This window comes from Ahaetulla prasina, chromosome 12 (genome assembly GCF_028640845.1).
Source record: "Ahaetulla prasina isolate Xishuangbanna chromosome 12, ASM2864084v1, whole genome shotgun sequence".
In the NCBI taxonomy this organism is placed as follows: Eukaryota; Metazoa; Chordata; class Lepidosauria; order Squamata; family Colubridae; genus Ahaetulla; species Ahaetulla prasina.
The window spans coordinates 24,777,981-24,805,706 of NC_080550.1; the positions used below are offsets into that span (position 1 = coordinate 24,777,981).

The 27,726-nt window shown below is 41.5% G+C and overlaps 1 protein-coding gene across 2 annotated transcripts in view; it reads right to left on the reverse strand.

Annotated features, from left to right (window-relative positions):
* The window catches only part of NECAB2 (N-terminal EF-hand calcium binding protein 2), a 274,142-nt gene that overhangs the window by 124,043 nt on the left and 122,373 nt on the right, over positions 1-27,726 (reverse strand). For both annotated transcript variants that reach the window (XM_058154969.1, XM_058154970.1), the window contains exons 4-5: positions 20,760-20,785; positions 15,258-15,355 (exon numbers count right to left, since the gene is read on the reverse strand). In XM_058154969.1, the coding sequence (XP_058010952.1) occupies positions 15,258-15,355; positions 20,760-20,785 (124 nt within the window). The remainder of the gene's footprint in view (positions 1-15,257; positions 15,356-20,759; positions 20,786-27,726) is intronic.

The following is a 27,726-nucleotide window of genomic DNA, read 5'->3' on the forward strand; positions in this document are numbered from 1 at the left end:
GATTTTAATATGTACAAAGGGACACCTATAGGAACTGTGTGGGAGGCGAGCAAAGCGTTTATTAGAGGGATATTGATTTACTTGGACAATAGGCAAAGGAATAATAAACAAAGGCAGCGTAGGTACTTGGAAGAAGAAATTCAAGGAAGCAACAGTTATTAATTCAAAACCCACAAGATCACAAACTTAAAGAGGCTATAAAAATATTACAGAGTCAATTTAATATGTTAATGGCAGACCAGGTGGCAACGAATATACAATATGCTAAACATAATACCTTTTGTAATGCAAATAAACCTGGGAGATGGTTGGCATATAATTTAAGGAAGAAACAGAAAGCACGTGTCATACAAAAAATAGAATATAAAGGTAAAGAGATATATCAACAGGATAAAATTAAAAGGCATTCTCAGAATTTTATACTGCACTATATGCAAAAGACAAAATATTGAATAGGGACATTTATGATTATTTGAAAGATTATAAGGTTAATATTCTAACATTAGAACAGAGGAGGAGCTGAATCGGCCGATAGCTACTGGAGAAATAGTGGAGGCAATTAAACAATTAAAATGGGAAAACCCTGGTACAGATGGTCTTACAGCAACTTATTATAAAAAACACAGGATGAAATATTAGGCCCACTTAAAGAATTATTTAATCAGATACAATTAGGAGTGGAATACCCCGTCATGGAAAACATCTTTTATTTCACTGATACCAAAGAGGAGCAAGACTGCTCTAAACCTGGTAACTATAGGCCGATTTCACTTTTAAATAATGATTATAAGATTTTTGTAAAAATAATAGCAAATAGATTAATGTTAGTTTTACAACAAAGAATTCATACTGATCAATCTGGTTTTATAAAAGGGAGGCAGATGAGGAATAATGTTAGACAGATTATTAATATATTGGAATATTTGGAAAAGAAGAATACTTCAGCGGCACTTATTTTTTTGGATGCAGAGAAAGCCTTTGATCGATTGCATTGGGATTTTTTATTTAAATTAATAGAGAAAATGCAATTTGGAGACTGTTTTATTAGAATAATTAAAGCGATTTATGGAGAGCAAACAGCACAGATTATAGTAAATGGTAGTTTGACAGAAGTTATTAAGATTGCGAAAGGAACAAGACAGGGATGTCCCTTATCACCATTATTGTTTGTTTTGACTCTGGAACCATTATTAGATAAAATACGAGAATTAATGAAAATAGAGGAATTAAGATTAGACAATATGAGTACAAAGTTAGAGCTTTTGCAGATGATGTAGTGGTTACTTTAACAAATCCTATAAATTCAAGTAGATTTAGTTGGAAGTAATTGATAATTATGGAAAGGTATCAGGATTTAAAATAAATCAGAATAAAACAAAAGTGATAATTAAAAATATGTCTATACAACAGAAACAAAAACTAGAGGAAATGACAGGATTTGAGGTAGTAAAAAAGGTTAAATATTTAGGGGTCTATATTAGCTCATCGAACAAGAAACTTTATAAGAATAATTATGACTTGCTATGGCAAAAGTTCAGAATGATATGAGTGTCTGGAAAAATTGCAGTTATCCCTATTGGGAAGGATTGCGGCTATTAAAATGAATGTGTTACCTAGATTTTTGTTTCTGTTCCAGATGATACCAATAATTAAAAAGGATAAAAATTTGGAAGATTGGCAGATTGGGATTAATAAATTTATATGGCAGGGTAAAAGGCGAGGTTAAAATGAAAATAATACAGGACTCACGGGAAAGAGGTGGTTTAAGAATGCCTAACTTTAAACTATATTATGAAGCAGTAACCCTTTCAGTAATAAGTGACTGGTTTAACTTAACAGAGGAAAGAATTTTGAATATAGAAGGTTATGACTTGTTATATGGATGGCATGCGATTTATTTTATGGAAAAAAGTGGATAGGGCTTTTAAGAATCATGTGTTGAGAAGTGCTCTTTATGGTCTGGAAAAATATTCCTATAAATTAGATTACAAGATTCCTATATGGGCGAGCCCTAGACATGCAATAGAGAATATAAATATAGAACAGAAACAGGAAATGATTACTTATAAAGAACTTTTGTATGCTGAAGGAGGTAGATTGCAATTAAAATCATTACAGGTATTAAATGAAGAAGGGAGGAATTATACTTGGTTTCAATATGGCCAAATAAGTGCTAGATGGAAAGAAGATCAAAAAATTGGTATAATGCGACTTCTGGTTTGGCACCGTAGGTGATGGCGGTGATCTTTACGATCACCAACCTCTGGATTATGTGGAATCGCTAGGACAGCTTAAATCTGCTGTCCAGCGGTTCGGAAAACCCCCTCTTCGGGAGAAGGGGAAGGGGGGAGCTGGGGGGAGAGGGTGAATTTCCTAAAGCCCTGAGAAAAAGGGGTTTGAAGGGTTAAGTTCCTCCAGTAACCCAAGTGCTCCAGATCCGAGGATTCTTCTGCTTTACGGAACCAATCACCACGACCAAACGCGAGATTTATTTTGGACAATAAAGGATTATACCGGACAGAACGAAAGTGGGAGAACTTTATGCAAGTAGCTAAGCCGATTCCCCGATACCTTGTAACAAGCTTGAAAACAGTAAAAAAATGGAGACGAATTGTTAACAAGATAACGAGTGGAAAGCGAAAGTGATACTTTCAGCGTTTGTCTGCAGTTGGTAATTTGCATGTTACTTGCTGCTTTTACTCTTTAACTCTTTGCTGCCTGCTGATAGAATCTAGGGGAGATTTAAAAATCTAAAAATTTAAAAGACTGTGTTTCTTAGAGGTTAAGAAGATTTAAAGTGAATATTAAGTTGGAAATAAATAAATAAATAATTTTATAGAAGATGGCAGCCAAACAATTAAAGTCTACTGTAACAAAGAGCTCTGGAACTTTATCAGCTGGTGCCTCTCCAGCTCATACAGCAGAGACTAGAACATTGAATTTAGAGGCGTTACAAGAGAACTTAAAAGGCTTTATAGAAGAAAAATTTAAAGTAATAACTGATGAGATGTCTGAAATGAAAGAGCAGATATCAGAAATTCAAGTGGGAAATAAAGAAGTTAAAGAAGGATTTGTAATGGCAGTACGAAGTTTGGCAACGAATGTGATTTTATTGGAAGAGGAGGTTGAAGAAATTAAGCAACATAATTTAAAATTAGAAAATAAAATGGATGAATTTCAAAGTAAAATGGAAAAACAGAGGATGAAATAGTTTTGATACAATATAGAAATATGGAATTTGCTCTTAGAATTCGAGGTTTGAAAGAAAATAAGGAAGAGAATTTAAGGAAATTTTTCTGAAGTATTTGCTGAGATATTAGCAGCTCGTCCAGCAGATGTGGCTTATCAAATTGATAAAATATATCGTGAATTCTTGGATAGCAAGGCAAAAAGTTGCCAAGGGATGTTGTTATTTATTTTACAAACAGAACAGTGAGAAATCAGATTTTGCAAGCTTCATATAAGGGAGAAGATTCAGATTGCTGGTCAAGATATTTTGATATTAAAGGAAATTCCACCAAAATGTTAAGGGCTAGGAAGGAATTTGCCTTCCTGGTGAATGAACTTAAAAACATCAGATTGAATATAGATGGGATATTCCAACTGGTATAATAGTATATTATGCAGGAAAGTACATCGTTTCAATACGGTTGGAAAAGCAAGAGAATTTTATGTTGAGGTATTAAAGTTGGAAGTCTTCCCCATTGGAAGCTAGAAGAAGGAGGCTGAAGTGAAGGAAGAGAAGTGAAGCAGCTACAAGAACAGATTGTGATGGAAGAAGATTTATTACAAGTGTTGGAAATACCTACGACGGGTTTAGATTCAAAAGAACAAAGGCTGACAAGAGCTGCTGCTAAACGCAAGGAACAAGAGATGAAGGCACAACAACAACTGGCAACTACTACAACGGAAACAGTGGGAGGAGCAAGGCCTAAAGTAAAATGTGCTCTGCCGCTGCTCTTCCAAGTTTCCTTTGGCCGATAATGGCAATTAAACTATTATCTTGGAATGTTAATGGCCTGAATTCACCGCAGAAGAGAAGGAAAGTATTTCATTATTTGAAACAATTTAAAAATGACATTACCTGTTTACAAGAAACACATATTAGATCTTGCTAAATGTTGGAGATGCGATTGTGAAGATGCTACTTATTACCATTTGGATTATAGTATGGTGGATCATGCAGAATATTTTTGAAAAAGAAGATTAAGTTTACTCCAGTTCTTTCTACTAGGAATAATTATGGACTATACAGCTATAGAGACTAAATTGATTTTGAACTTAATAACAGCAGCAAGACTTTTGATTGCTCAGTATTGGAAGAAAGAAGAATTACCTACAATCGAAGAATGGACACTCAAAGTATCAAATCTGGCAGAGATGACAAAATCTCCGCTTACTTGAAAGACTATACACTAGAAAATATATTTTAGAATGGAAAATGTGGATTGATTATATTTAAAATAAGTATCAGATAAAAAAATATCGAATAGCATATGAGTAAATTTAGGAAATATTTTGTATTAGATATATTTTTGAAGGAGGGGAATTGAGAGTGTGACTAAGTGTGGTGTGACTAGAGATTATAATTTAGGAATTATTTTGGATTATGATTGTTAGTTTTGATACCCTGCATTTTGTTCTGGGAAGACGGGGTGGGGGGTTTGGTAGAGATGGAGTGATGGTTAATGTACAGGGATTGAGACTAAATTGATTTTATTTAAAATAAGTATCAGATAAAAAAAATAAAAAAAAATTGGTATAATGCAAAGGGAGGAAAATTTAATAAAGCAAATTAGAAATCAGACCCAGGAGCATATAAAGAGATTGTATAATGTGTTGCTTGAAATAGATTCGGAAAAGGATTTGGTAAAGGATTGTATGATAAAATGGGCACAGAATATTCAGGAACCAATAATGTTGGAAACATGGGAGAAAATTTGGGTTAGAAATGTTTTATAGATGGCACTTAGATCCCAAAAAATTATCATGTATGTATCCTAATATCCAAGCGAAATGTTGGAGGTGTGATTGTGGTGACGCTACATATTTTCATATTTGGTGGACTTGCAAGAAAATTAAGGTCTTTTGGATAAGAATTTGGTGGTCCCTGATGTCCGAAAGGTTGGGGACCCCTGGACTAGATGACCAACAAGGTCCCTTCCAACTTTGTCATTCTGTTAAATATCAGAAGATAACAGATGATAAATCCAAATTACGATATAAAAATACCATCAGCATTAGACTAACTGAGCATCTAATTATACTAGAGTGCTTTGTAATTTGATAGTTTATTTATTAAATTTATACGCCACATACAAACTTGGAGGATATAAGAATGCAAGAACTGGTTAGTTCAATGTCTATGGAGATTCTCAGTCATCCAGGTCATAGTTGACTCAAAGGTGCTTTTCCAAAAGGCAACTAGATTGATTTTTTCCATGAGGAAGAAGGAGGAAGAGGAGGAGGAAGGACATCTTCTTCCTCAAGGGAAAAACAGTCTGGTTGCCTTCTGAAAAAGCACCTTTGAGACAATCAGCTAGCTAGCTTACTGATGGAGAGCCATCTAATCCAACTTCCCCAACTTGGCACTCTCCAGATGTGATGCATCTACATCTATATTCAAATCACCAGATGTGCTGGAAAGGCCATATCTTGTCTCCACAGTGGCTTCCCTTGGGACCATCCACTAAGAGGGTAGGGAGACAATGGTCATTTCCTGATGTTGTTCTCTAAGAACTGACATAACCAGCAGCAGACTGGTTACCTCTGAATAAGATGGCTTGATTTTCTCATCCTAATTAAACTGTGCTTCTCTCATCTTCTCTCTTTCTATAATTTTATTTCTCCTTTTTCTTTCCCTCTTTTTTTTTTTTGAAAAACAGAAATCCCTTATGCCAGAAAGCTTTCATGGTACGCATGGCTGAACATCCCTCAACTTCCAAACCAGCTGTGCTGAAGATATAAGACGGGTCACAGAAAGTGCCAACAGCAAATGCCTGCTTTTAATTTCAAATAGCACTTATAGAAGGGGTAGCAAGTTGTGTTAGCTGGAATGCTTAAGGTGATGGAAGAATTGGTAAGTTCTCTTATTCAGGGTTAATATTTATGGATATTTCTGGCAGGTGATCCGACACTCTTTGCTCTTGAAATATACATGAGTAGTGTTAAGGGTAATCTGGGTTCACAACCAAGGTTGTGGACTGTTGAGCAGAGTACCCTACGCATGAAAATGACTGAGACTGGTTGTTGACAAACTGGAGTTTGATATTCCTTTACTTTTAGGGAAAAGGCAAAGTCATAGTCTAAAAACAATTCCAGGTCATACACATATAAAGTCAGTCAGTCAGTCTTCTTACCAATGTAGACTTGTAAACCAAACAAGGTCTTCTTTCGGTTCAGTAAAACACAGTCCAATTCACAACAGTCAGTATCTTGAGGAATCAGTAACTAGCCATGATCAAACAACGATCTTAAAGCTCAAATATACAGTTGCAGCATGTCTGCTCTCTGTAATTCCCCAAACAAGCCATAATTTAGTAGTCCTTTTATACATTGGCTACAGAGCTCAACCAATCAGGATGCTTGCAATGATGCAGCACAGCCTTAAAGCAATATCATGCATTTTTATAAACATACATAGTTAGTTTATATATTGCCTGGCCAACTACTTAGGCAAATAACAATTTCCTGACAAGTAGAATTAGAATTGCTGTGGTCTGGAAAACATGCATTCAGCAATTATGAACAGCAAATAGAATACAGCATTGCTACAATCAATAAAATAAAATAAATAAATTAGGGTGTTCTCACACAACATCTGCCATTGATCATCATGCTATTGCTAACATAGTGTAAGCCGCCCTGAGTCTTCGGAGAAGGGCGGGATATAAATGCAAATTAAAAAAAATGAAAGTTGGAATGGTGTTTATAAGCCCTGTAGCTGCTCTTCTTCCTAAACCTTCCTTTTGGTCATTTCCATTTTTTTTTTAATTTAAAAACCCTTCTAAAGCTAAATAATGTAATTTCACAGTTGACCTTTTAAGATGGTTTTTAGCAGACTATAACCTGCCATTAGTTTTTAAAAAGTTATTTCCTTTCCTTTCCTTTCCTTTCCTTTCTAATAATTGCTACCAACCTGCCTTCCATTGAGGACCTATATACTGCACGAATCAAGAAGAGGGCCGTGAAAATATTTACAGACCCCTCACATCCTGGACATAAACTGTTTCAACTCCTACCCTCAAAACGACACTATAGAGCACTGCACACCAGAACAACTAGACACAAGAACAGTTTTTTCCCGAATGCCATCACTCTGCTAAACAAATAATTCCCTCAACACTGTCAAACTATTTACTAAATCTGCACTACTATTAATCTTCTCATCGTTCCCATCACTAATCTCTTTTCACTTATGACTGTATGACTGTAACTTTGTTGCTGGTAATCCTTATGATTTATATTGATATTGATTGTTCCTGATTGCTTATCATTAACTGTTGTATCATTAAGTGTTAAATTGTACCCTATGACCATCATTTGTGTTGTAAATGGTGTACCTTGATGAAGGTATCTTCTCTTTTATATACACTGAGAGCATATGCACCAAGACAAATTCCTGGTGTGTCCAATCACACTTGGCCAATAAAAATTCTATCCTTTCCTTTCCTTTCCTTTCTTTTCCTTTCCTTTTTTCTTTCCCTTCCCTTTTTATCTTCCTTTCCTTACCCTACACCATTTCTGACAGATGGCTGCCAATCTCTTCTTGAAATCTTCCAGTGATGAAGCTCTCACAACTTCCAAAGGCAACTTCTGTTCCATTGGTTGATTGTTCTCACTGTCAGAAAATTCCTCATTTCCAGGTTGAATCTCTTGTTCAGCTTCCATCAATTATTCCTTGTCTGGCGTTCAGGTGCTTTGGGAAACAGGTTGACCCTCCTCGTCTCTGTGGCAGTCCCTCAAATATTGGAAGACTGCTGTCAGGTCTCCCCTGGTCCTTCTCTTCACTAGACTAGCCAGGCCCAGTTCCTGCAACCGTTCATCGTATATTTTAGCCTTCAGTCCCCTAATTATCTTGGTTGCTCTCCTCTGCACTCTTTCTAGAATCTCAACATTTTTTATGGTGTGGTGACCAAAACTGGATGCAGTACTCTAGTGTGGTCTTACTAAGGCTTTATAGAGTGGTATCAGTAGCTCCCTTGATCTTGATTGAATCCCTCTGTTAATGCAATTTAGGATTTCATTGGCTTTTTTGGCTGCTGCCGCACACTGTTAGCTCATATTTAATTGGTTTAAGCCGCCAAGATTCCTCTCACAGTTACTGCTATTAAGCCTGGTATCCCCCAGTCTATTCTAGAGCAGTGTCCCCCAATGGTTTGGGCACCAGGCACCAGTTCCGCTGAGAAAAGTTTTTCGGCGGACCAGAGACAGTGTGGTTTCACATGCTGCCTGCATCTCGCGGATAGGGCTTTGCTTGTTTGCGCGGCCTGATTTCTGGCATGCTGTGGAACAGAGTTTGTCATAGACCAAGGGGTTGGGGACCCCTGTTCTAGAGAAGATACCTGTTGTGCCTTGCCCGCCCCCCTCTCCACAGCCGGGCCCCTCTCATCTCCTGTTATCTCAGCCAGGGACTGATAGTGCAGACGAACGGCCTGGCATGCCTCCAGCCCCCAGTCCTGGCACCACGCCCGGACAGACCGAGCAAATAAACCCCTCCCCCACAGCATGTGAACATGAGGAGCATGAAGCCAGTCATGACCTGGAATTGCCGGCAGCTGAAGGGTGGACGGATCCACACTTCCGGAGAATGGAGAGGCGACGTCAGCAAAAGGAAGGGAGGGGCAGGCCTGGATAAGTGCTGAGTCATGGAGCCACACCCCATGGCCTATATAAAGGATCTGCTTTCTGGCATTCTTTGAGTCAGGCAAGGTCTAATTTGGATTGCTGAAGTCACATCTTGAACTCCTGCCTGCCCTGAGAACTCTGACAGAACTTTGGCAAAGTTGCAGAGGCTTTGTGGCCACGCTTGATACAAACTTCCCCGACCCGGCTGTCAGAGGAGGAGTGGGACACGACAATACCCCATGATTATATCATGAGCTGCTGATACTCATTGTATGTGATACAGATGGGCATTCTCTGCGGGATACCTGTTTTCTGGATGAAACTTCTAAGAGTGATTATATAACTTCTCAGCTGCCCTAATTCTTTGCTGACTGATGCAGTATTTTTACAGATTTTTTAAAAATAGGTTTATTTGGTAACATAAACACCATTGGCACTTCCTTGACTGAAAAGTGAAAGAAATATAATATTTATGACCTTCCTTGCCAGGATGGATTGCTTAAGATGGAGCATTGACCTGCAAAGTTGGCTCTCTAAATTTCAGGGGAAGCCCCACAGAGCAGAATGTGGTCATGCCAGGTCCAAGGAAGTGTTACTAACTTAACAACTGCAGTGATTCACTTAACAAGTGTGTCAAGAAAGGTCGAGATATGGGGCAAAACTCATTTTAACAACTGTGTCACTTAGCAGCAGAAATTTTGGACTCAATTTTGGTCAAAAGGCAAGGATTAATTGTTCCGTGGGCAGAATGCAGAATAGAATACAGAATAACAGAGTTGGAAGGGACATTGATGGTCTTCTAGTCCAATCCCTTGCTCAAGCAGAAGATGCTATACTATTTTAGACAAATGATTGTCTAGTCCCTTCTTAAAAGCCTCCTGTGTTGGAGCACCTATAACTTCTGGAAGCAATGCAAATTTTGCAGGGATTTAGAATAACTTAATAACTTTAGAATAACTTTATTGTCACTTTTAATGTACACTAATCAGCATACATTATAATGAAATTTCGTTGGGTTGGAGGAAATATCCATCTGGTTCAGTTCCAAGTCGAAAGAAAGACACTGGAAACATGGATGATGATTGGAAAGATGGTTTAATGAAGCAGAACCAGGGATGAAATGCTACCAGTTCGGACTGGTTTGCCCAAACTGGTAGTAATAAAAGCTACCAGTTTGGGCGAACCGGTAGTAAAAAAATGTTACCAGTTCAGATGAACTGGTATTTCCAATTATCAGCTATGCCGCACAATTTAAATTCACTAGAAAGCAGGAAATCCTGCTTTCTAGCAGATCTAAATTGTTTGGCACGACTGTTCTCCCCCTCGCTGTTCTACTTTCCTTAGAAAAGGCTTCTTAATCCTCCTTTTTCAGCGCTGTGCAGTAGTGCCTGTGGTGCCCCCATGTGCAAAGCATGCGTTTGGCATGCATTATGCATTCGTGTGCACAGCAAACCAGTAGCAAAGCGAACTGGTAGCAGACTTCAGAGCATTTCACCCCTGAGAAGAACCATCAAGTTCATGGTCCTCTGGTGCAGCTGACCACATGGAGTGGAGAGTGAGGGTTATTTATACCTTCTCTTGGGTTTTGAACTTGAACTTTCTGTTCCTGTGGCAAGGGCATGTATTCTATTGGTTGCTGTAGGGGTCATAGCTAACCTTGTAGGTTTTCTGAGTCAAGCTTGGTTGAAGCTCACTGGGTAATGCAATGAAGAGGCTTGTGTTCTGAAAGGGTGTTGGGCAATTCCTAGTGTGCCTTCATTGCTTTGCCCTGGTTTAGATCTTGAGTGAGGGCTAATCCCATCACCCTGGAGCTGAAGGTCTTTTGTCTTGTAGATAAGCTGGCCCAGTCCTTCTCAATGGGCACAAAATATCTGCTGGGGGCAGGGGGCTGAAGCTCTGAATTTCTGTCTCCCTTAAGATTCCTATTTCTCTTTTAGGGGAAATATTCTGCCTTTTTAATATTTCCTAAAATATTTCATTCTTCTAGGAGAGGGGTGGGTGCTAACTTTCTACAGTTACATACAGCTCTCAAAGGGTCACCTCCTCCAATATACAATACATAAACATGACTAAATAAGTAAATAAATAAATACAAAATTATGCATATACCTGCCTGTATTATATGACACAGGGAAACAATCCAGTCGAGTTCAGATGTATACATGGACATTGTGAGAAAAACAAATCTTGAGAGTTTTACCAGATGGATGGCAACATTTACAGGAAATATCCAGCAGCCAGTAATCTTTTGCCTCAGTTTCTCCCATTCCTCTCTGCAGCACATTTGCCACAGCTAAATGGCAGAACTGGTGCTGCAGCGAGAAAGAGAGAGAGAGGGAAGTTCCCTGAGGATGGGCTCCAGCATAAGCCTGAAAGCTTGAAAGAATAAGAGAAGAGCATATCTTCTTTCCCCTGTCCTTACCACTTTCTATAGGGGGAACGACTGAAAACATACTGCCGTGTTGTATTACTGTGTGATTTGGAGGCATTACTGGAAGGAGACAGACAGGCTGTGCAGAGAGTGATGGGGATGGCAGAAAAGATTATTGGGAATTCACTCCCTTCTCTCCAAGACATGGCATATAAGCGATGCTTGAACAGGGCCTGCAGGATTATCTCAGATGCTACACATCCTTTCCATGACTAGTTTTCCTTGTTACCTTCTGGGAGGGGGCTTTGTGGTATCCGCAGCAGAACATCTAAATTCAGTCACAGTTTTGTTCCATACAGTATCAACCTTGTGAACTCTCAAGACTCTTTTTTCCACTATGTATTCTAAATGGTCTTTCCCTCCCTCCCTCCCTCTCTCTCTATATCGATCGATCGATTGATCGATCGATCGATCGATCTAGATGGATATAGATAGATATGTGTGTGTGTATGTGTATATGCATATATAGCATATGTATGTGCAGGTATGGGTTATGGGTGTGTGTATGTGTGCATACATCAGAATTTCATTTTTTAATGTGTGCCAGTGTATTCACAGAAAAAAGTGACAATAAGCTTATCTCATCTCATCTCATCTCATCTCATTTTACCTCTCTAAATAAACCTTTGGTTCTGGTGACCAACTCAGATTGGATCCTGCAGAAATGCTAGGATTGTGCAATTCCATGACATTTAAAGAGTTGGAAGGCACACAAGGATCACATGGTCCATACCTGTCCAACCTTCATGGACAGTTTAGGACTTGTGAACTTCAACTCCCAGAATTCCCCAGCCAGCTTTTGGGATTTTGGAGTTTGCAGTTCCCTTGGGTAAGGGCCCATGGGTGGCTTTCAGGGATAAAAAGATAAAAAGGGAACAGTCAACAATATATGCAGGGGTGGACTGCTGGGGGTTTGCAGGAGTTCGGGAAAACCTCTAGCTAAGATTCTGTGCACTTCAGAGAACCCCCAAATCCCACTCCTGGCTGGCCCTGCCCACCTCTCCCAGGAGTCCTCACACGGTCCATATTGGTTCCAGGTAAGTGCATGGAGGCTTGAGGAGGGCGAAAAACAGGCCTATCGGAAGTTTGGGAATGCCAGAAATGGGCCCATTTCCGGCCTCCAGAGCCTGGGGAGGCTGTTTTCGTCCTCCTGGAGGCTAGAGGACAGCCTCTGGAGCCCGGGGAGGGCAAAAACACCCCTCCGCACCATGGTGCAGGAGGCTGGCTAGGCCACGCCCAACATGGACACGCCCAACATGCCCATGCCCATCCAGCAACCAGACAGAGAACTCCTTGCTAAAATTTTTGAAGCCCACCCCCCCGGATATATGTATAAACCAGGTTTAGCAGGTTTCTTATTTCATGCCCCTGATTTTATTTATTTGTCACACACATACACACACACACACCACTCAAGCATACTGACTTTGGCATTAAATTATTAGTGGGGGGGGGATCATTTCTAAAATGAAGCCTCTGTACAAAGTAAATAAGTGGCTTTTTTAAAAATAGCTTCCATTAGTTTTGATTTTCCCTTCCAACTGGAAATTTACAGCCTCCCATTTGGCTAAATAAGAAAGTAATTAGAATGCTACCCTTTGTTTAGCTTATATCCTTTAGCGCTAATTACCGAGGCTCGTTTATGAGCTTCCCACCATGGAAAATAATTGCCACATGCCTCCTTAAAAGAAACAAACGATCGGCAGTCTTTTCAGGGTACAAAGGATAAACACCAATTAAAAACGGTTGGACAAGCACTTCACAAATAAAACAAGAGTGTAGCCAAGATTTTAATAAAGCAAAACTAATAGGCCATTTCTGGAACATCGCTTCGGAATTAGAAGTAAAAGTAGACAATTTAAAAGAGAGAATTTCTTTCTAGTAGATCAGCTTAGTGAAGGAGAGAGAAAGAGAGAGAGAAAAAACCAGAGCTGTAGGAAAAAATAATAATTCCACATTTCCCTTTATAAATTTATTTCTTCAAGGAGAAAAGAGAAAAAGCAACACATTGCTCAAAGTTTAAGAACAGCTGTTCCCATAACTGGAAACTATTTTTCAGAAATGAATAGCCAAAGAATATAATTTGCCTTTGTCATCATCTCGTTTTGCACACAAGAAACTTTTTAGGCTCAGAACACTGTCCAAAATAGAAACATTACTTTTTAAATCAGGGGTGTCAAACTCAAGGCCCACAGGCCGGATCTGACCTGTGGTGTGCTTAGCAGAGGAGGTATTCAGCACATGGGATTCAATTTTTTTAACTCCATTTCTGTGGGCGTGGCTTGATAGGTGTGGCAGGGGAAGGTTACTGCAAAATCCCCATTCCCTCCTGATCAGCTGGGACTCGGGAGGCAGAGAATAGATGGAGGCGGGGTCAGAGGTGATATTTACAGGTTCTCTGAACTACTCAAAATTTTCGCTACTGGTTCTCCAGAACTGGTCAGAACCTGTTGAATACCCTCTTTGGTTCTGACCAGTTCTGGAGAACTGGTAGTCGAAATTTTGAGTAGTTTGGAGAACCTGTAACTCCCAAGTCCCAGCTGATTGGGAGGAAATGGAGATTTTTACAGTATCCTTCCCCTGCCATGCCTGCCAATCCACTCCACGCCTACAGAACCAGTAGTAAACAATTTTGAATCCCACCACTGGTGCTTAGATCTGGGCAACGGGGCCGCCCTGGAAACAGCGAAGGACCAGCCTACGGTGGCTCTATTTTCGCTGGCAGTGGGCTAGCAAAACAAACTAAAAGCAAAGCAGAACAAAAAGGAGAAATGTTTCCCCTTTTGCTTTTGAGCATGCAAGAAAGGATAGGAAAGGAGAAAGGGAAAGAGGAAAGACAAAGATGGAAGATGGGAAGAGAGCAAGGAAGGAAAAAGAAGGAAAAGGGGGAATGAGAAGAAAGAGGAAGGAAGGAAGGAAGGAAGGAAGGAAAGAAGGAAGGAAGGAAGGAAGGAAGGAAGGAAGGAAGGAAGGAAGGAAGGAAAGTTCTGCCTTAGCACTTGGCCACCAGCAGAGGACAAGGATTTGGTGCTTTCCCTGGTCTTGTCTTCCTCCACTAGAGACAATGAATCCCCCCAGCTCAGCCCGGGCTGCCAGAACAGCCCCCAACATGAGTGATGTCGAACTGGCCACACCTACCACAGCCACACATCCCTGCCCCCACTCCCGAGGTCAAACCCAACCATGATGCGGCCCTCAATGAAATTGAGTTTGATACTCCTGTTTTAAATCATTGTTATCATTTTCCATCTTATAGCAAACTTCCCTATAAAATCTTTTTTCTAAATTTTACATTTTAATTCTAAACATTCTTGGTTATTTTTTTTTCCCCACTCAGTAAAATTATTCTTATTTGGGACAGATCAACGCAGAGAAAAAACAGACAGGACTCTAGAAAATTAACCCACTTTCTGTTTGACATTTTCATCCTTTAACAGAAATCCCACTTCAAGATGCCAAGGCAAATTCTAACTCTTCTTTTCAAGGCTGTTTGCATGTTTGCTGTTTGCATGCAACTTTGCTAAAGCTTGAAAGCCTTAACCCGTTTCACAAGCTGAATGCATTTCAGGGGGAAAATAATTATCAGCAAGTTCAATGCAATTTCCTCTCAACCTAGAATTGCAAGCAAAAACTGCATCAAGCTTAATTGTGGTAATTTGTAAGGGGCTAATTCATTTGTTTACTGAGAGTTTTTATTCAGAGAGCTACCTCTTTTGATTGTGTTGGTGCACAATTATGATTAATTGCACATTTAGTGTAATACCATTTTGGGTTTCTGTTCTGCGTTGTGGGTTAATACAAGCTGGTAGTTTCCAGTGGTCAGACAAATACCTTGATGAATGTATCTTTTCTTTTATGTACACTGAGAGCATATGCACCAAGACAAATTCCTTGTGTGTCCAATCACACTTGGCCAATAAAATCCTATTCTATTCTATTCTAAAAAAAAATTGTGAGTAACTGTTTATTGACAACTCACCCGTTTTGTGTAGTCCATGGCCTTCAGAATGGAGAGATTGAGCGTTTCCAGGGATGCCAACACATCTTCATAATCTCCCATGTGGTCAGCAAAGTAATCTGGAGACCGGGAAGAGAAAAGGAAGAGGGAGAGATTAACAGATCATTTCAAAGATTGCTTCAAGGTTGAGTCATCATAACTTCTGAAACATCAACCATCCTCTCCTATGGGCAGCTCTAATGGCTGACCACGAAAAGCCAACAGCTCCGTCTTCCATCTTATTAGTAAAACATGAGTAGTAAATCACTGCCATCGTCATCTTAGAAGGGGGGGGGGAATGTTAAGGCACAGAATTGTGTGATATTTTCACCCTGCTTGAGGCATGAAACTTAGTGTTGTTCTTTTCCAACCACGAGCTGCTCTCCCTCCTTCCCTCCATATTTCTCCCTCCCCTTCCGTCCTTCCTTCCACCTTCTCCTTTCCCTCTCTCTGTTCATTCTTTCTTTTTTCTCCCTCCCTCCCTATTTCTCACAGAAAAGGTGAGCGCGTGCATGTGCACATTCGCTTCACTTGCCCGCGCGCCTTCCGCACATGCAGAATCACTGCAGATATTAAGTGATTCATGCAGCTGTAAAAAGAATCTGGCTTTTCCCACTGAAATGGTTTAGGGTTTCCTGCCTAAGCAGGGGGTTGGACTAGAAGACCTCCACGGTCCCTTCTAACTTTGTTATTCTATATAACTATCTGTAATTTGAGTGTTATCGGTCCCGCCTTCTGAAGGAGTCCGCTCTCTAATAAACTCGGATTCTTTGCTACCACCAATTCCAACCAGAAAAACTAAAACCAAGTGCAGTAAGCTTTTATTTTTTAAAAGAAATAAATAAAATCTGAATTGGATGTCACCACAAGCATATTCCTAATCACAAACTGACATGTCTTATCACCGGCTATGGCAAACCTCCTTCCCAGGCTGAAGGTAATCAACAACTGGCAGATGACCTGAATGAGTTTTACTGCAGGTTTGAAAGGAAACTGCAGCCACCTATCTCCACAACCCCCATCTCAGACACACCAACAACAGCCAAGCCTCCTACAACTGACCCCATTTCATTGGGTTCACAACCCCTAGTGATCACAGAAAAGGAAGTGCAGGACCTATTTCACAGACAAAAGCCAGGAAAAGCTCCAGGCCCAGACAAGATAACTCCTTCTTGCTTAAAAGTCTGTGCTGACCAATTGGCCCCCATCTTCACCCATATTTTCAATAAATCACTAGAGATGTGTTATGTTCCTTCTTGCTTCAAACGCTCTACCATCATCCCAGTGCCGAAGAAGCCCACCATCAAGGAACTGAATGACTACAGACCAGTTGCTCTAACATCTGTAGTCATGAAAACCTTTGAAAGGCTAGTGCTTTCCTACTTGAAAACTATCACGGATCCGCTCTTAGACCCCTTGCAATTTGCATACCGAGCAAATAGATCAACAGATGATGCTGTTAATATGGCTCTGCACTACATCCTACAGCATCTTGAGTCTCCAAAGACCTATGCAAGGGTCCTTTTTGTAGACTTTAGTTCAGCATTCAATACCATCATTCCAGACATTCTTCTAACTAAGCTAAACCAGCTACAGACTTGTAAGTGGATCACAAGCTTCCTAACAAACAGGAAGCAGCAGGTGAAGCTAAGCAAGATCACATCAAATACCTGTACAATTAGCACAGGGGCCCCCCAAGGCTGTGTGCTCTCCCCACTTCTCTTCTCTCTGTATACCAATGACTGCATCTCCAATGATCCATCTGTTAAGCTACTGAAGTTCGCAGATGACACAACAGTGATTGGTCTCATTCGAGACAATGACGAATCCGCATATAGACGAGAGGTCGAACAACTAGCCTTGTGGTGCAACCAAAACAATCTGGAACTGAACACACTCAAAACTGTAGAAATGGTGGTAGACTTTAGGAGAAACGCTTCCATACTTCCACCTCTCACAATACTAGACAACACAGTATCAACAGTAGAAACCTTCAAATTTCTAGGTTCTATCATATCGCAAGATCTAAAATGGACAGCTAACATCAAAAACATCATTAAAAAAGGACAACAAAGAATGTTCTTTCTGCGCCAACTCAGTAAGCTCAAACTGCCCAAGGAGCTGCTGATCCAATTCTACAGAGGAATTATTGAGTCTGTCATTTGCACCTCTATAACTGTCTGGTTCGGTTCTGCAACCCAACAAGAAAAACACAGACTTCAGAGGATAATTAGAACTGCAGAAAAAATAATTGCTACCAACCTGCCTTCCATTGAGGACCTGTATACTGCACGAATCAAGAAGAGGGCCGTGAAAATATTTACAGACCCCTCGCATCCTGGACATAAACTGTTTCAACTCCTACCCTCAAAACGACGCTATAGAGCACTGCACACCAGAACAACTAGACACAAGAACAATTTTTTCCCGAAGGCCATCACTCTGCTAAACAAATAATTCCCTCAACACTGTCAAACTATTTACTGAATCTGCACTACTATTAATCTTCTCATAGTTCCTATCACCAATCTCTTTCCATTTATGACTGTATGACTATAACTTATTGCTGGCAATCCTTATGATTTATATTGATATATTGATATATATATATATATAGTGCATTGTGTTGTAAATGTTGTACCTTGATGAATATATCTTTTCTTTTATGTACACTGAGAGCATATGCACCAAGACAAATTCCTTGTGTGTCCAATCACACTTGGCCAATAAAAATTCTATTCTATTCTATTCTATAAATAACCTCCAGAGACAGATTATTAATTAGCCTCCCAGGGCTTAATTAAAATGCCATATATCAGTTTGAACAGAATGCAGGATGGAAGAAGTGACAGGAACGACTCCAATCGGTGTACAGCGGCACTCAGCCAGGGCGAACTTTGGCTGTTTGCCACCGATAAAAACTCAAGATGCCTAATTTTCAGCAGCTGCAGTCGCTTTCCCACATCGTACACACACACACAAAAAAAAGAATCGCGGTGCAGAGCTGGCTTTCAAAAGAGAAATGGATAAAGTCAATCCTTCTGCAGAAAGGATAAAGCCCAAATCCCATTGCATAGGCCAGGAACTTCAGAAATAAAACACTATTTGGACAAGGGCACTCTCTAAACCATCTGTGTAACTGAAATGAGATTAGGAAACCATTTTTTGCTACATTTTGCAAATCTAGGCTTGCATTAGGAGCTTCAAATAAGGGCTGAGGACATAGTACATAGAATAACAGGGTTGGAGGGACCTTGGAGGGCTTCTAATCCAACCCCCTGCTCAAGCAAGAAAATCTATATGATTTTGGACAAATGATTGTCCAATCTTTTCTTATAAACTTCCAGTGTTGGAGCATTTACAACTTCTGGAGGCAAGTTGTTCAACTGGTTGATTGTTTGGTGTGGTTCGCCGAAACCAGTAGTAAAAATATGCTTTAAAAAGTACAAAAAAGTTCCTATGATCACGCAGCACAGCTGAACGTCTGAATTTTTTAAAAAAACCTTTTTTTAGCATTTTTTACTACTGGTTCGGGCAATAGGTAATAAAAAATGTTTTAAAAGGTTTTTAAAAGGTTCCGACAATCAGCTGTGCTGCGTGATTGTCAAACTTTTTTTTAACTTTTTAAAGCATTTTTTTCTACCTGTTGCCACTTTTTGTGTAAAGTGTGATAGTTTGTTTTTGAGCTCTCTGTGACCCTGTGAGGTTCCTGCTTATTACAAGAGCCATTTTGTGTGAAGTCCAGCTGCTTTTGCATTGTGTATGTCAATTGTGTAGCTTTTGTGTTATTTTTCTGTAAAGTGTGATAGTTTGTTCTTGAACTCTCTGTGACGTTCCTGCTTATTGGAGGGGCCATTTTGTGTGAAGTCCAGCTGCTTTTGCATTGTGTGTGAGTCAGTTGTGCAGCTTTTGTGTTATTTTTGTGTTTTTATATTTTGTGTAAAGTGTCATAATTAGTTTTCCCGGTCACATGACCACCAAGCCAACAGAACCATAGGGAAAATTTTTGAATTGTTTCAAAAATTGTTTGAAACTGCTTATCGCTCTTTTCTTTGACAGCCCCTCAAATATTGGAAAACTGCTATCATTTCACCTTTAACCCTTCTGTTTGATAGGCTAGCTAGACGTACTCAGTTCCCCCAAGCGTTCATCATATGTTTTAGCCTCCAGTCCCCTAATTATTTTTGTTGCTCTTCTCTGCACTCTTTTTAGAATCTCATCTTTTTACTATTGTGGTGACCAGAATTGGGCGCAGTTTTCCAACTATGGTCTGACAAGTGAGGCATAAAGCAGTACTATCACTTTACGTGATCTTGAAACTATCCCTTTGTTGATGTATCCTAGGACTGTATTAGCTTTTTCCCAGCTACAGTACACTGATGGCTCATACTTCAGTTCCTCTATTTGTTCCATGTGTTTGCATGTTACTCCCACATAAGTAAACCTGACAGTTGCTTGAATATTGGTTTATTTCACACAACATGCTAAGACGATATTTGGAGTTCTACAACACAATATAGACTCATATGTGCATATATTCCTTTCTTGAGCAGTAAATACCCTATACGCATGCCAGCTGGTATTCAGATGAGTGTTCACATAAGAAGGAAGTTAGAGTATAACAATTCCAGCCCTATCCCTGTTCTATAGACACAGACAGGTGGAGCCTGAATTGGAATGCCACACCTGTTTTGATCCCCACCCTGCCAAAATGCCACTGCTTCCTGTTAAAGCAGGGTGTCCAACCTTGGCAACTTTAAGACTTGTGGACTTCAATGGCTTAGGGCCTGGGTACTTACGGGACCGCCTGCTGTTACCGCATGCCTCCCACCGACCCGTACGCTCTCACAGAGAGGGACTTCTCAGGGTGCCGTCCGCCAAGCAATGTCGGCTGGCGGCCCCCAGGGGAAGGTCCTTCTCTGTGGAGGCTCCCACACTCTGGAACGAGCTTCCCCCGGGTTTACGCCAAATATCTGACCTTCGGACCTTCCGCCGCGAACTGAAGACACATCTTTTCATTCGCGCGGGGCTGGCTTAAATTTTATTGATTTTAAATTTTAAATTTTATTGATTTTAAATTTTCTATTATTAATTTTAAGGGGTTTTAGTTTTATATATTTTAAAGTTTTTTAGGCCAATTATAAAATAAGTTTTTTAATTTGTATTTTAATTGTATATTGTATTGCCTGTTTTTACTTTTGGCTGTACACCGCCCTGAGTCCTTCGGGAGAAGGGCGGTATAAAAATCGAATAAATAATAATAATAATAATAATAATAATAATAATAATAATAATAATAATAATAATAATAATAATAATAATAATAATAATAATAATAATTATTATTATTATTCCCAGAATTCCCCAGCCAGCAAGGGAATTGAAGTCCACGTCTTAAAGTTGTCAAAATTGGCCAACCCTGTATTAAAATCACAAATGGGAGACCGACATTCATTGTACAATCAAGACAGAAAAGGGACTCACCACACAACTCCTTGGTATCCACGTTACTTGGAAGAAAGGGAAAGAAGAAACAAAAAAAAATGAGAATGAATGCAGGGAAAATAGGGAGAAGGTAGAACATTTCACACCAAGCAATTCACAACCAGTTAAGCAAAAAGAATTTGTGGATGTGTTTGAAGGTGTTTAATCAATGAGGCTGTCTTTGAAACCAAGGTTTCAAAAGTTACATGCCAGGACTTTTTCAGAGAACAAGTGTTTCTAAACTGGTTTGAACTGATTTTACGGTGGATATGAGCACAACAGAACAGTTCTCTCTATTGACAAACTCATGAATAGCAAGATAATCAATTAAGCACTAAACTCTTCCCTGTGCAGTTAATCCTTGCCACAATATTGCCGGAGATATACAGGTACTCCGCGACTTACAGTCGAGCCCAACATTTATATTGCTAAGTGAGACATGTATTAAGTGAGTTTTGCCCCATTTTATGACCTTTCTGGCTACAGTTGTTAAGTGAATCATTGCAGTTGTTAACTTACAGTAGTGGCCAAAATTGTGGAAACCCTTTTGGAAAAAGTGTATTTTCTATAACTAGCTAATAATACTACTTTTTTTGGGAGCAGTACCATAAAATTATATATCAATGGAAAGATAATTTAGTCAAGAATATAATGCAATAACTTTTATGAAGGATTTGCTATTAGAATAGCAGGTGTTTTTTTTGGTTTTTTTTGTTTACATTTATACCCCGCCCTTCTCCGAAGACTCAGGGCGGCTTACAATGTATAAGGCAATAGTCTCATTCTATTTGTATATTTTTTTTACAAAGTCAACTTATTGCCCCCCCAACAATCTGGGTCCTCATTTTACCTACCTTATAAAGGGTGGAAGGCTGAGTCAACCTAACCTAGTTACAGTAGAGAAGAAAAGTGAAACACGTAGAAAAAACGAGATATACAAAAAATATCACCATGTCAGTTAATACTTTGTTGGGTGACCTTTAGCATGAATTACAGCCTTACAACGTCTTCCCATGGAGTGAACCAAGTCTTTTAGTTCTGCAGCTGTTATAATGTGAAACCAAGATTGAATGATGGCTTCTATTAACTGGGTTTTATTGCTAAGTCTCCTTCTGACTAACAAGTTTCTTTAGTCGGCTCCATAGATTTTCAATTGGGTTAAGATCTAGGCTATTCCCAGGCCATTCCAGCAGTGGAATAGGATTATCTTGAAACTCTCCCCAAAAAGTGGTGTTATTAGCCATCAAACCTCAAAAATACACTTTTCCCAAAAGGTTTCCACAATTTTAGCCACTACTGTAGTAACCCTGTTGTTAAGTGAATCTGGCTTCCCCATTGACTTTGCTTGTCAGAAGGTCGTAAAAGGGGATCACGTGACTCTGGGACACAGCAATGGTCATAAGTATGAACCAGTTGCCAAGGATCTGAATTTTGATCACATGATCATGGGGACATTGCAACTGGTTGTAAGTGTAAGTGGTTGTAAACAGTCATTTTTCAGTGCTTTTGTAACTTTAAACCATTATAAATTGAGAACTACCTGTGGGTGGGTGTAAAGGAATCCTGGAGCCCTGATGCTAAGTGTTAAGTTCGGGAAGTAACGAGGCTGGAGACCAGGGTAGTGACAACAGCTCTTTAATATAGGGTGAACCCAGCAACCGGCTGGGGGAAAAACCTCTCCTTTTATACAGTTCTGCTGGAGGCTTCGTCCAATCAGCAACGTGCTGATTTCCCGCTCAAATATTTAAAGGTACAAACGTTAATACATAACACTCCTCCCCTCCCAGAAAACACTTTGTCTCTATTTACATATTTATTTACATGTTATTTTTCGACGTAGTCACGCAAATAACCTGGGCGTCTCCTAGTTCTTTCTGACCTGCGCGGTTCAGTTCTGGGTGGTGTTTTGAGCTGGTCGGAGGGGCTGTTTTCCCCTCCCAGCTCTTTCTCTGGGCCATCGGGCTCCGGATTATTGGCCGACTCTTTTTCTTGGCCATCCGGCCTTGGATTAATTTTGGGATTTTCCCTGCTGCTTCCCTCGGGGACCTGATGGCGTCGCTGGAACTCTGGGACCTCAGCTAAGTCTTGCGCCTCCCCCGGGTCATTGTCAGCTGTGGATTCAAAGTGGTATTGGTCATTAGCTGTCTCTTTTGGTTCGGTTTGGTCAGTTATTCGTTTCCTTAACTGATCTATGTGGCGCCGCCACACTCGGTTGTCTGGTAGCTCTACCACGTACGATTTTGGGCCGGTTATCTTTATTATTTGTCCTGCGAACCAACTCGGGCCGTCCCCATAGTTTCGGGCCCACACCCGGTCGCCTATGCTCATTTCCCTTGTCTTTTCTAGTTCCCCCTTGTAACCCTCGGGTGTGTAATGGGGGTTCAAGCGGTCAAGTGGGCACCGGAGTTTCCGTCCCATTAGCAATTCGGCTGGGCTTTTCCCAGTGGCCGTGCTTGGGGTTCTGTGTTGGACGGCTAGGAAAAAGTCTATTTTTGTTTGCCAGTCACCTGGCTTGAGCCTGGACAATGCCTCCTTAGCGCTCCGGACGGAACGCTCTGCAAGGCCATTCGACGCAGGGTGGAAAGGCGCAGAGAGGGCATGTCGGATGCCTTCCTCTGCCAGGTATTCTTCAAACTGGGCTGCCGTGAATTGGGGCCCATTGTCGGACACCAGAGTGTCCGGCAACCCGTGAGTTGCGAATAGGTGGCGCAGGGTTGCGATTACTGCTTCGGCCGTAGTGGATTTCATTATTATGATCTCCAACCATTTGGAAAATGCATCAACAACCACTAGGAACGTTTGGCCGTGGAAAGGGCCAGCAAAATCAATATGGATTCTTGACCAGGGACCCTGGGGCTTTTCCCATTCTCTGACTGGGGCCGTTGGGGGTAGAGGTCTGGACTCTTGGCAAGCTTGGCATTTCCCTACCCTCTCAGCAATCTCTGCGTCCATGAGTGGCCACCATACATAGCTTCTAGCTAACCCCTTCATCCTTACGATGCCTGGGTGACCCTCGTGGAGGAGGTCCAATACCTTGCCCCTTAACTTAACAGGAATTATTACACGATCACCCCATAACAGGCACCCCCCTTGAGCCGAGAGCTCATCTCGTTTTTAACAAATTCTTTGAACCGTTAAGCCGGCGCAGCGACACCCTCTCTGTACCCAACCGGTACAGTCCTTAACACAATGTCGGTATGATGCCGAGCCACTTCCTTAGATGTGACTGGGCCAGAGTCCAACGAGTCAATAAGTAGGATGGGCGTCCCGGAGTGGGGTCTTGATCGCCCCTGGTAGTGGGCATCGGCTTAGCGTCTGCATGCCCCACTTCTTTTCCTGGTCGATGCTGCAGCTTGTGCGAATAAGCGGCTAAGAATATAGTCCATCGGGTCAAGCGTGGCGAAAGTGCCACAGGCGTTGGTGATCGCCAGCCAGTATCTAGTAGTGGTCTGTGGTCAGTCACGATTTCAAAATTCCGCCCAAAGACATACTCGTGGAATTTTTGACCCCTGATACAATGGCTAGTGCTTCTTTGTCTAATTGGCTGTAGTTCCTCTCTGGGAGGACATCGTTCTAGAGTAGAACGCTATGGGGCTTCTGTGCCGTTTGGAAGTCTATGGCTGAGTACAGCCCCACCCCATAAGGGAGGCATCGCAAACCAGCACTAGGGGTAATGAGTCGTGATACTGGATGAGCAGGCTATCACTTGAGAGCAGGTTCTTTACTGCTTCAAAAGCCCTATTCTCTGACTTTCCCCAAGACCAAACAGTATTTTTTCCTAAGAGCCTATGCAGCGGTTCCATAGCAGTTGCTTTGTTCTTTAAAAAGACCGCGTAAAAATTAACCAATCCGAGGAATGCCTGCAGCTCTGCTTTGTTTTTGGGCGCTGGAGCCTTCCTAATTGCCTTAACCTTGCTCTCAGTAGGGTGAATTCCTTTCTTGTCTATCCGGTAGCCCAAGAAATCGACGGATTCGACCCCTATCTGGCATTTGTTTGTCTTGACTTTTAATCCGGCTGTCGGAAAATGCTCAAGACCTTTCTTAACCGCTCCCCAATTCCTCCATGTTTTCCCCTGAAATTAGGACATCACCGAAGTAGGGACCTACCCCTGGGAGCCCTTGCAGTAGTCGTTCCATCAGGTTTTGGAACAGCCCTGGTGCCACACTGACCCCAAATTGCAATCGGGTGCACTTGAAGGCCCCTGTGCGTCTGTCGTTTGGGCTTCGCTGTGCGGCGTCTACTGGCAGTTGTTGGTAGGCTTGGGCCAAGTCTAACTTTGCAAAGACTTGCCCTTGCCCCAAAGAGTGCAATAAGTGTTGCACCACTGGAACCGGTGGCGCTTTTCTGTAAGGCTTTGTTAAGCGTCGCCTTGTAGTCAGCGCAAATTCTAATTGACCCGTCCGGTTTTATGGGGTGACGATTGGCGTCTCCCACTTTGCGTGATCGACTGGCACCAAAATCCCTGATTTATGAGCTTGTCCAGCTCCTTATCGATTTTTGGTTTTAGGGCAAAGGACTCTCCTCGCCTTAAGCCTAATGGGGCTACCTGGGGTCTAAGTTGAAGGAAATAGGGGTCCCCTTGTACTTGCCCAGGCAGTCCTTGAAGACATCTTGAACTCGTTAAAGAGAATGTCTTTCAGGTTACAGTCACTTCTGTAGATGCCAGTCACTCCCATGCCCAGGGCACGAAACCAGTCTAGTCCCAACAGACTGGGCAGAGTTCCTTCGACGATCGTGATGGGCAGGGTCTTCTTGTGTGGCCGTGCTGACTCGGACGGAGGTGGTCCTCGAACAGGATGCGATTCCCTGGTAGTCGTGGACTCGTGATCGTTGAGCTTGTAGGTGGCGCGCGCGGACGGCAGCGACTTTCCAAAGTGTCCCAGGACATGATGGTGATCGCTGATCCTGTGTCTACTTCAAGCCGGCACCGCACTCCCTCTATTTTTGGCCTGGTGAAGATCTTCTTCTCCACTTTGGTCGAGGCGCGGCCTATGACCACAGTTGTTTGGTTGGAATCCGCGCCTTTTTTGTTTGGGCCAATGGCGGTCGCCTTGCCGATTCCGCGCTCTGATTGGCCGATTTGAATTTTCGGCGGGAAGGTTGGGCCGCTCGACAAACTTGAGCTAGGTGCCCTTTCTTCCCACACCGCCGACATGTCGCGTCTTTAAATTTGCAGCGTTGGCGCTGGTGTTGACCCCCGCAGCTTCCGCATTCGTCTCGGTCCCCTTTGTCGCGTTTCTCTGTGCGGCAGACCCCTTCCTCGTCTTCACCGTCGGATTCGGTCTGAACCTCCTCCTGGTGCACCGGAGTTGCCTTCGCGCTCGCCTTTTGTGGAACCGGCTTCTGTAGCGTCTCTGCCGCTTGGGAGGACATTTCATGTGCTCTGGCTTCGTCCAGAGCGTTGGCCAGCGTTAGGTTGCTCTTTGCTAGCAGCCGTCGCCGTAAACGGATGTCTTTGACCCCTCGGATGAGTTGCTCGAGGAGCACCTCGTCTAGGTCACGGTATCCGCAGTCCTTGGACGCCTTCAGGGCGGCCATGTAGTCGCTATGGATTCGCCTCCATCTGCCTTCGCTCTCCAATTCAAACCGCACGTATTTGGACGGCGCGCAGCGGGTGGTTTAAAGTCAAAGTTGGCCACGACACCGACTGCAACGGCATTGGCTCTGCCAGGGCTTCCGCGATGTCGATGACCTCCGGACCGCAGTGGCTTAGGAAATAAGCCCTCTTTCGGTTATCTGGAATTCCATGCAGTTCGTTGGCTTCTAGAAAGCTTTCGAAACGGGTCATATACATTCCCCATTTCTCTTTGGCCGGGTCAAACGGTGCGGGCGGAGTGTAACTGGCCATCTCCGTTTTTCTGCCCTGGGTTTGCTGGGTTCGGTTCTATCGTGCGTGCTTCGGCTCGGTTCTGGTTCTCCTTAGCCTCGAAATCCCATCCTCGTCGCCAATGTTAAGTTCGGGAAGTAACGAGGCTGGAGACCAGGGTAGTGACAACAGCTCTTTAATATAGGGTGAACCCAGCAACCGGCTGGGGGAAAAACCTCTCCTTTTATACAGTTCTGCTGGAGGCTTCGTCCAATCAGCAACGTGCTGATTTCCCGCTCAAATATTTAAAGGTACAAACGTTAATACATAACACTAAGACTGTAATCGCAGCTTAGCTTTAAAATAAAATAAAAATCTGCGGCCCCTATGCATTATTGAGCAGGTCTAAATAATTCCCTTCATATTGTCTGCACTTCATATTTTGCTGAAATTATTCTGTATCATCTAATCAAGGCAGTCACAGAGGTCATGTTGCATCTAAACCTTGGATACAAACCTTAATGTGGCTCATGGACAAGAAGGAAACATTAAAATGATTTTTTTAAAAATTAAGCCATTCCAGTGGGGTAAGTTTACCCTACAGGCTATGGAAAAAATGACCAAAATTTATAATTATATAAATGTAAACTTTATTAAATTACTATTAGGTAGGTAATTAGTTTAAGGCAGAAACACTTTTTGTAAAATAAATATTTCAATGAAATTTGCACCATTTTAAATGTTATATTTGTTTAATTGATATGATAATACCGGGAGATAGTAGAATAGAAGACAAAGAATTGGGGAAGGTCACAATGTACCCAGGTCATGGTAATCCCACTGGGTGCCATACCAATGAATCTTGGATGGTACTCAGAAAATTCTATCGGCAGAGATGGCTAAATTGACTGTTTTGAGCAAAGAAAAAAAATACAAATACCTTTGTTTCTACCTGGAAACCACTTTTGGACTTTGTGCTTGAGGTAGAAAAAAAATTAAACTTTGATTTTGGGCTTTACTGATGAGATAGATACGGTGTTTAAATTACTATGGCTAGTTTAAACTAATATGTAAAATTAAAAAGTGGTTTGATGTTATTACCAGCAGTGGGTTTCTCATTATGTTACTACCAGTTCGCCACGTGCACGCCCGGTTCACAT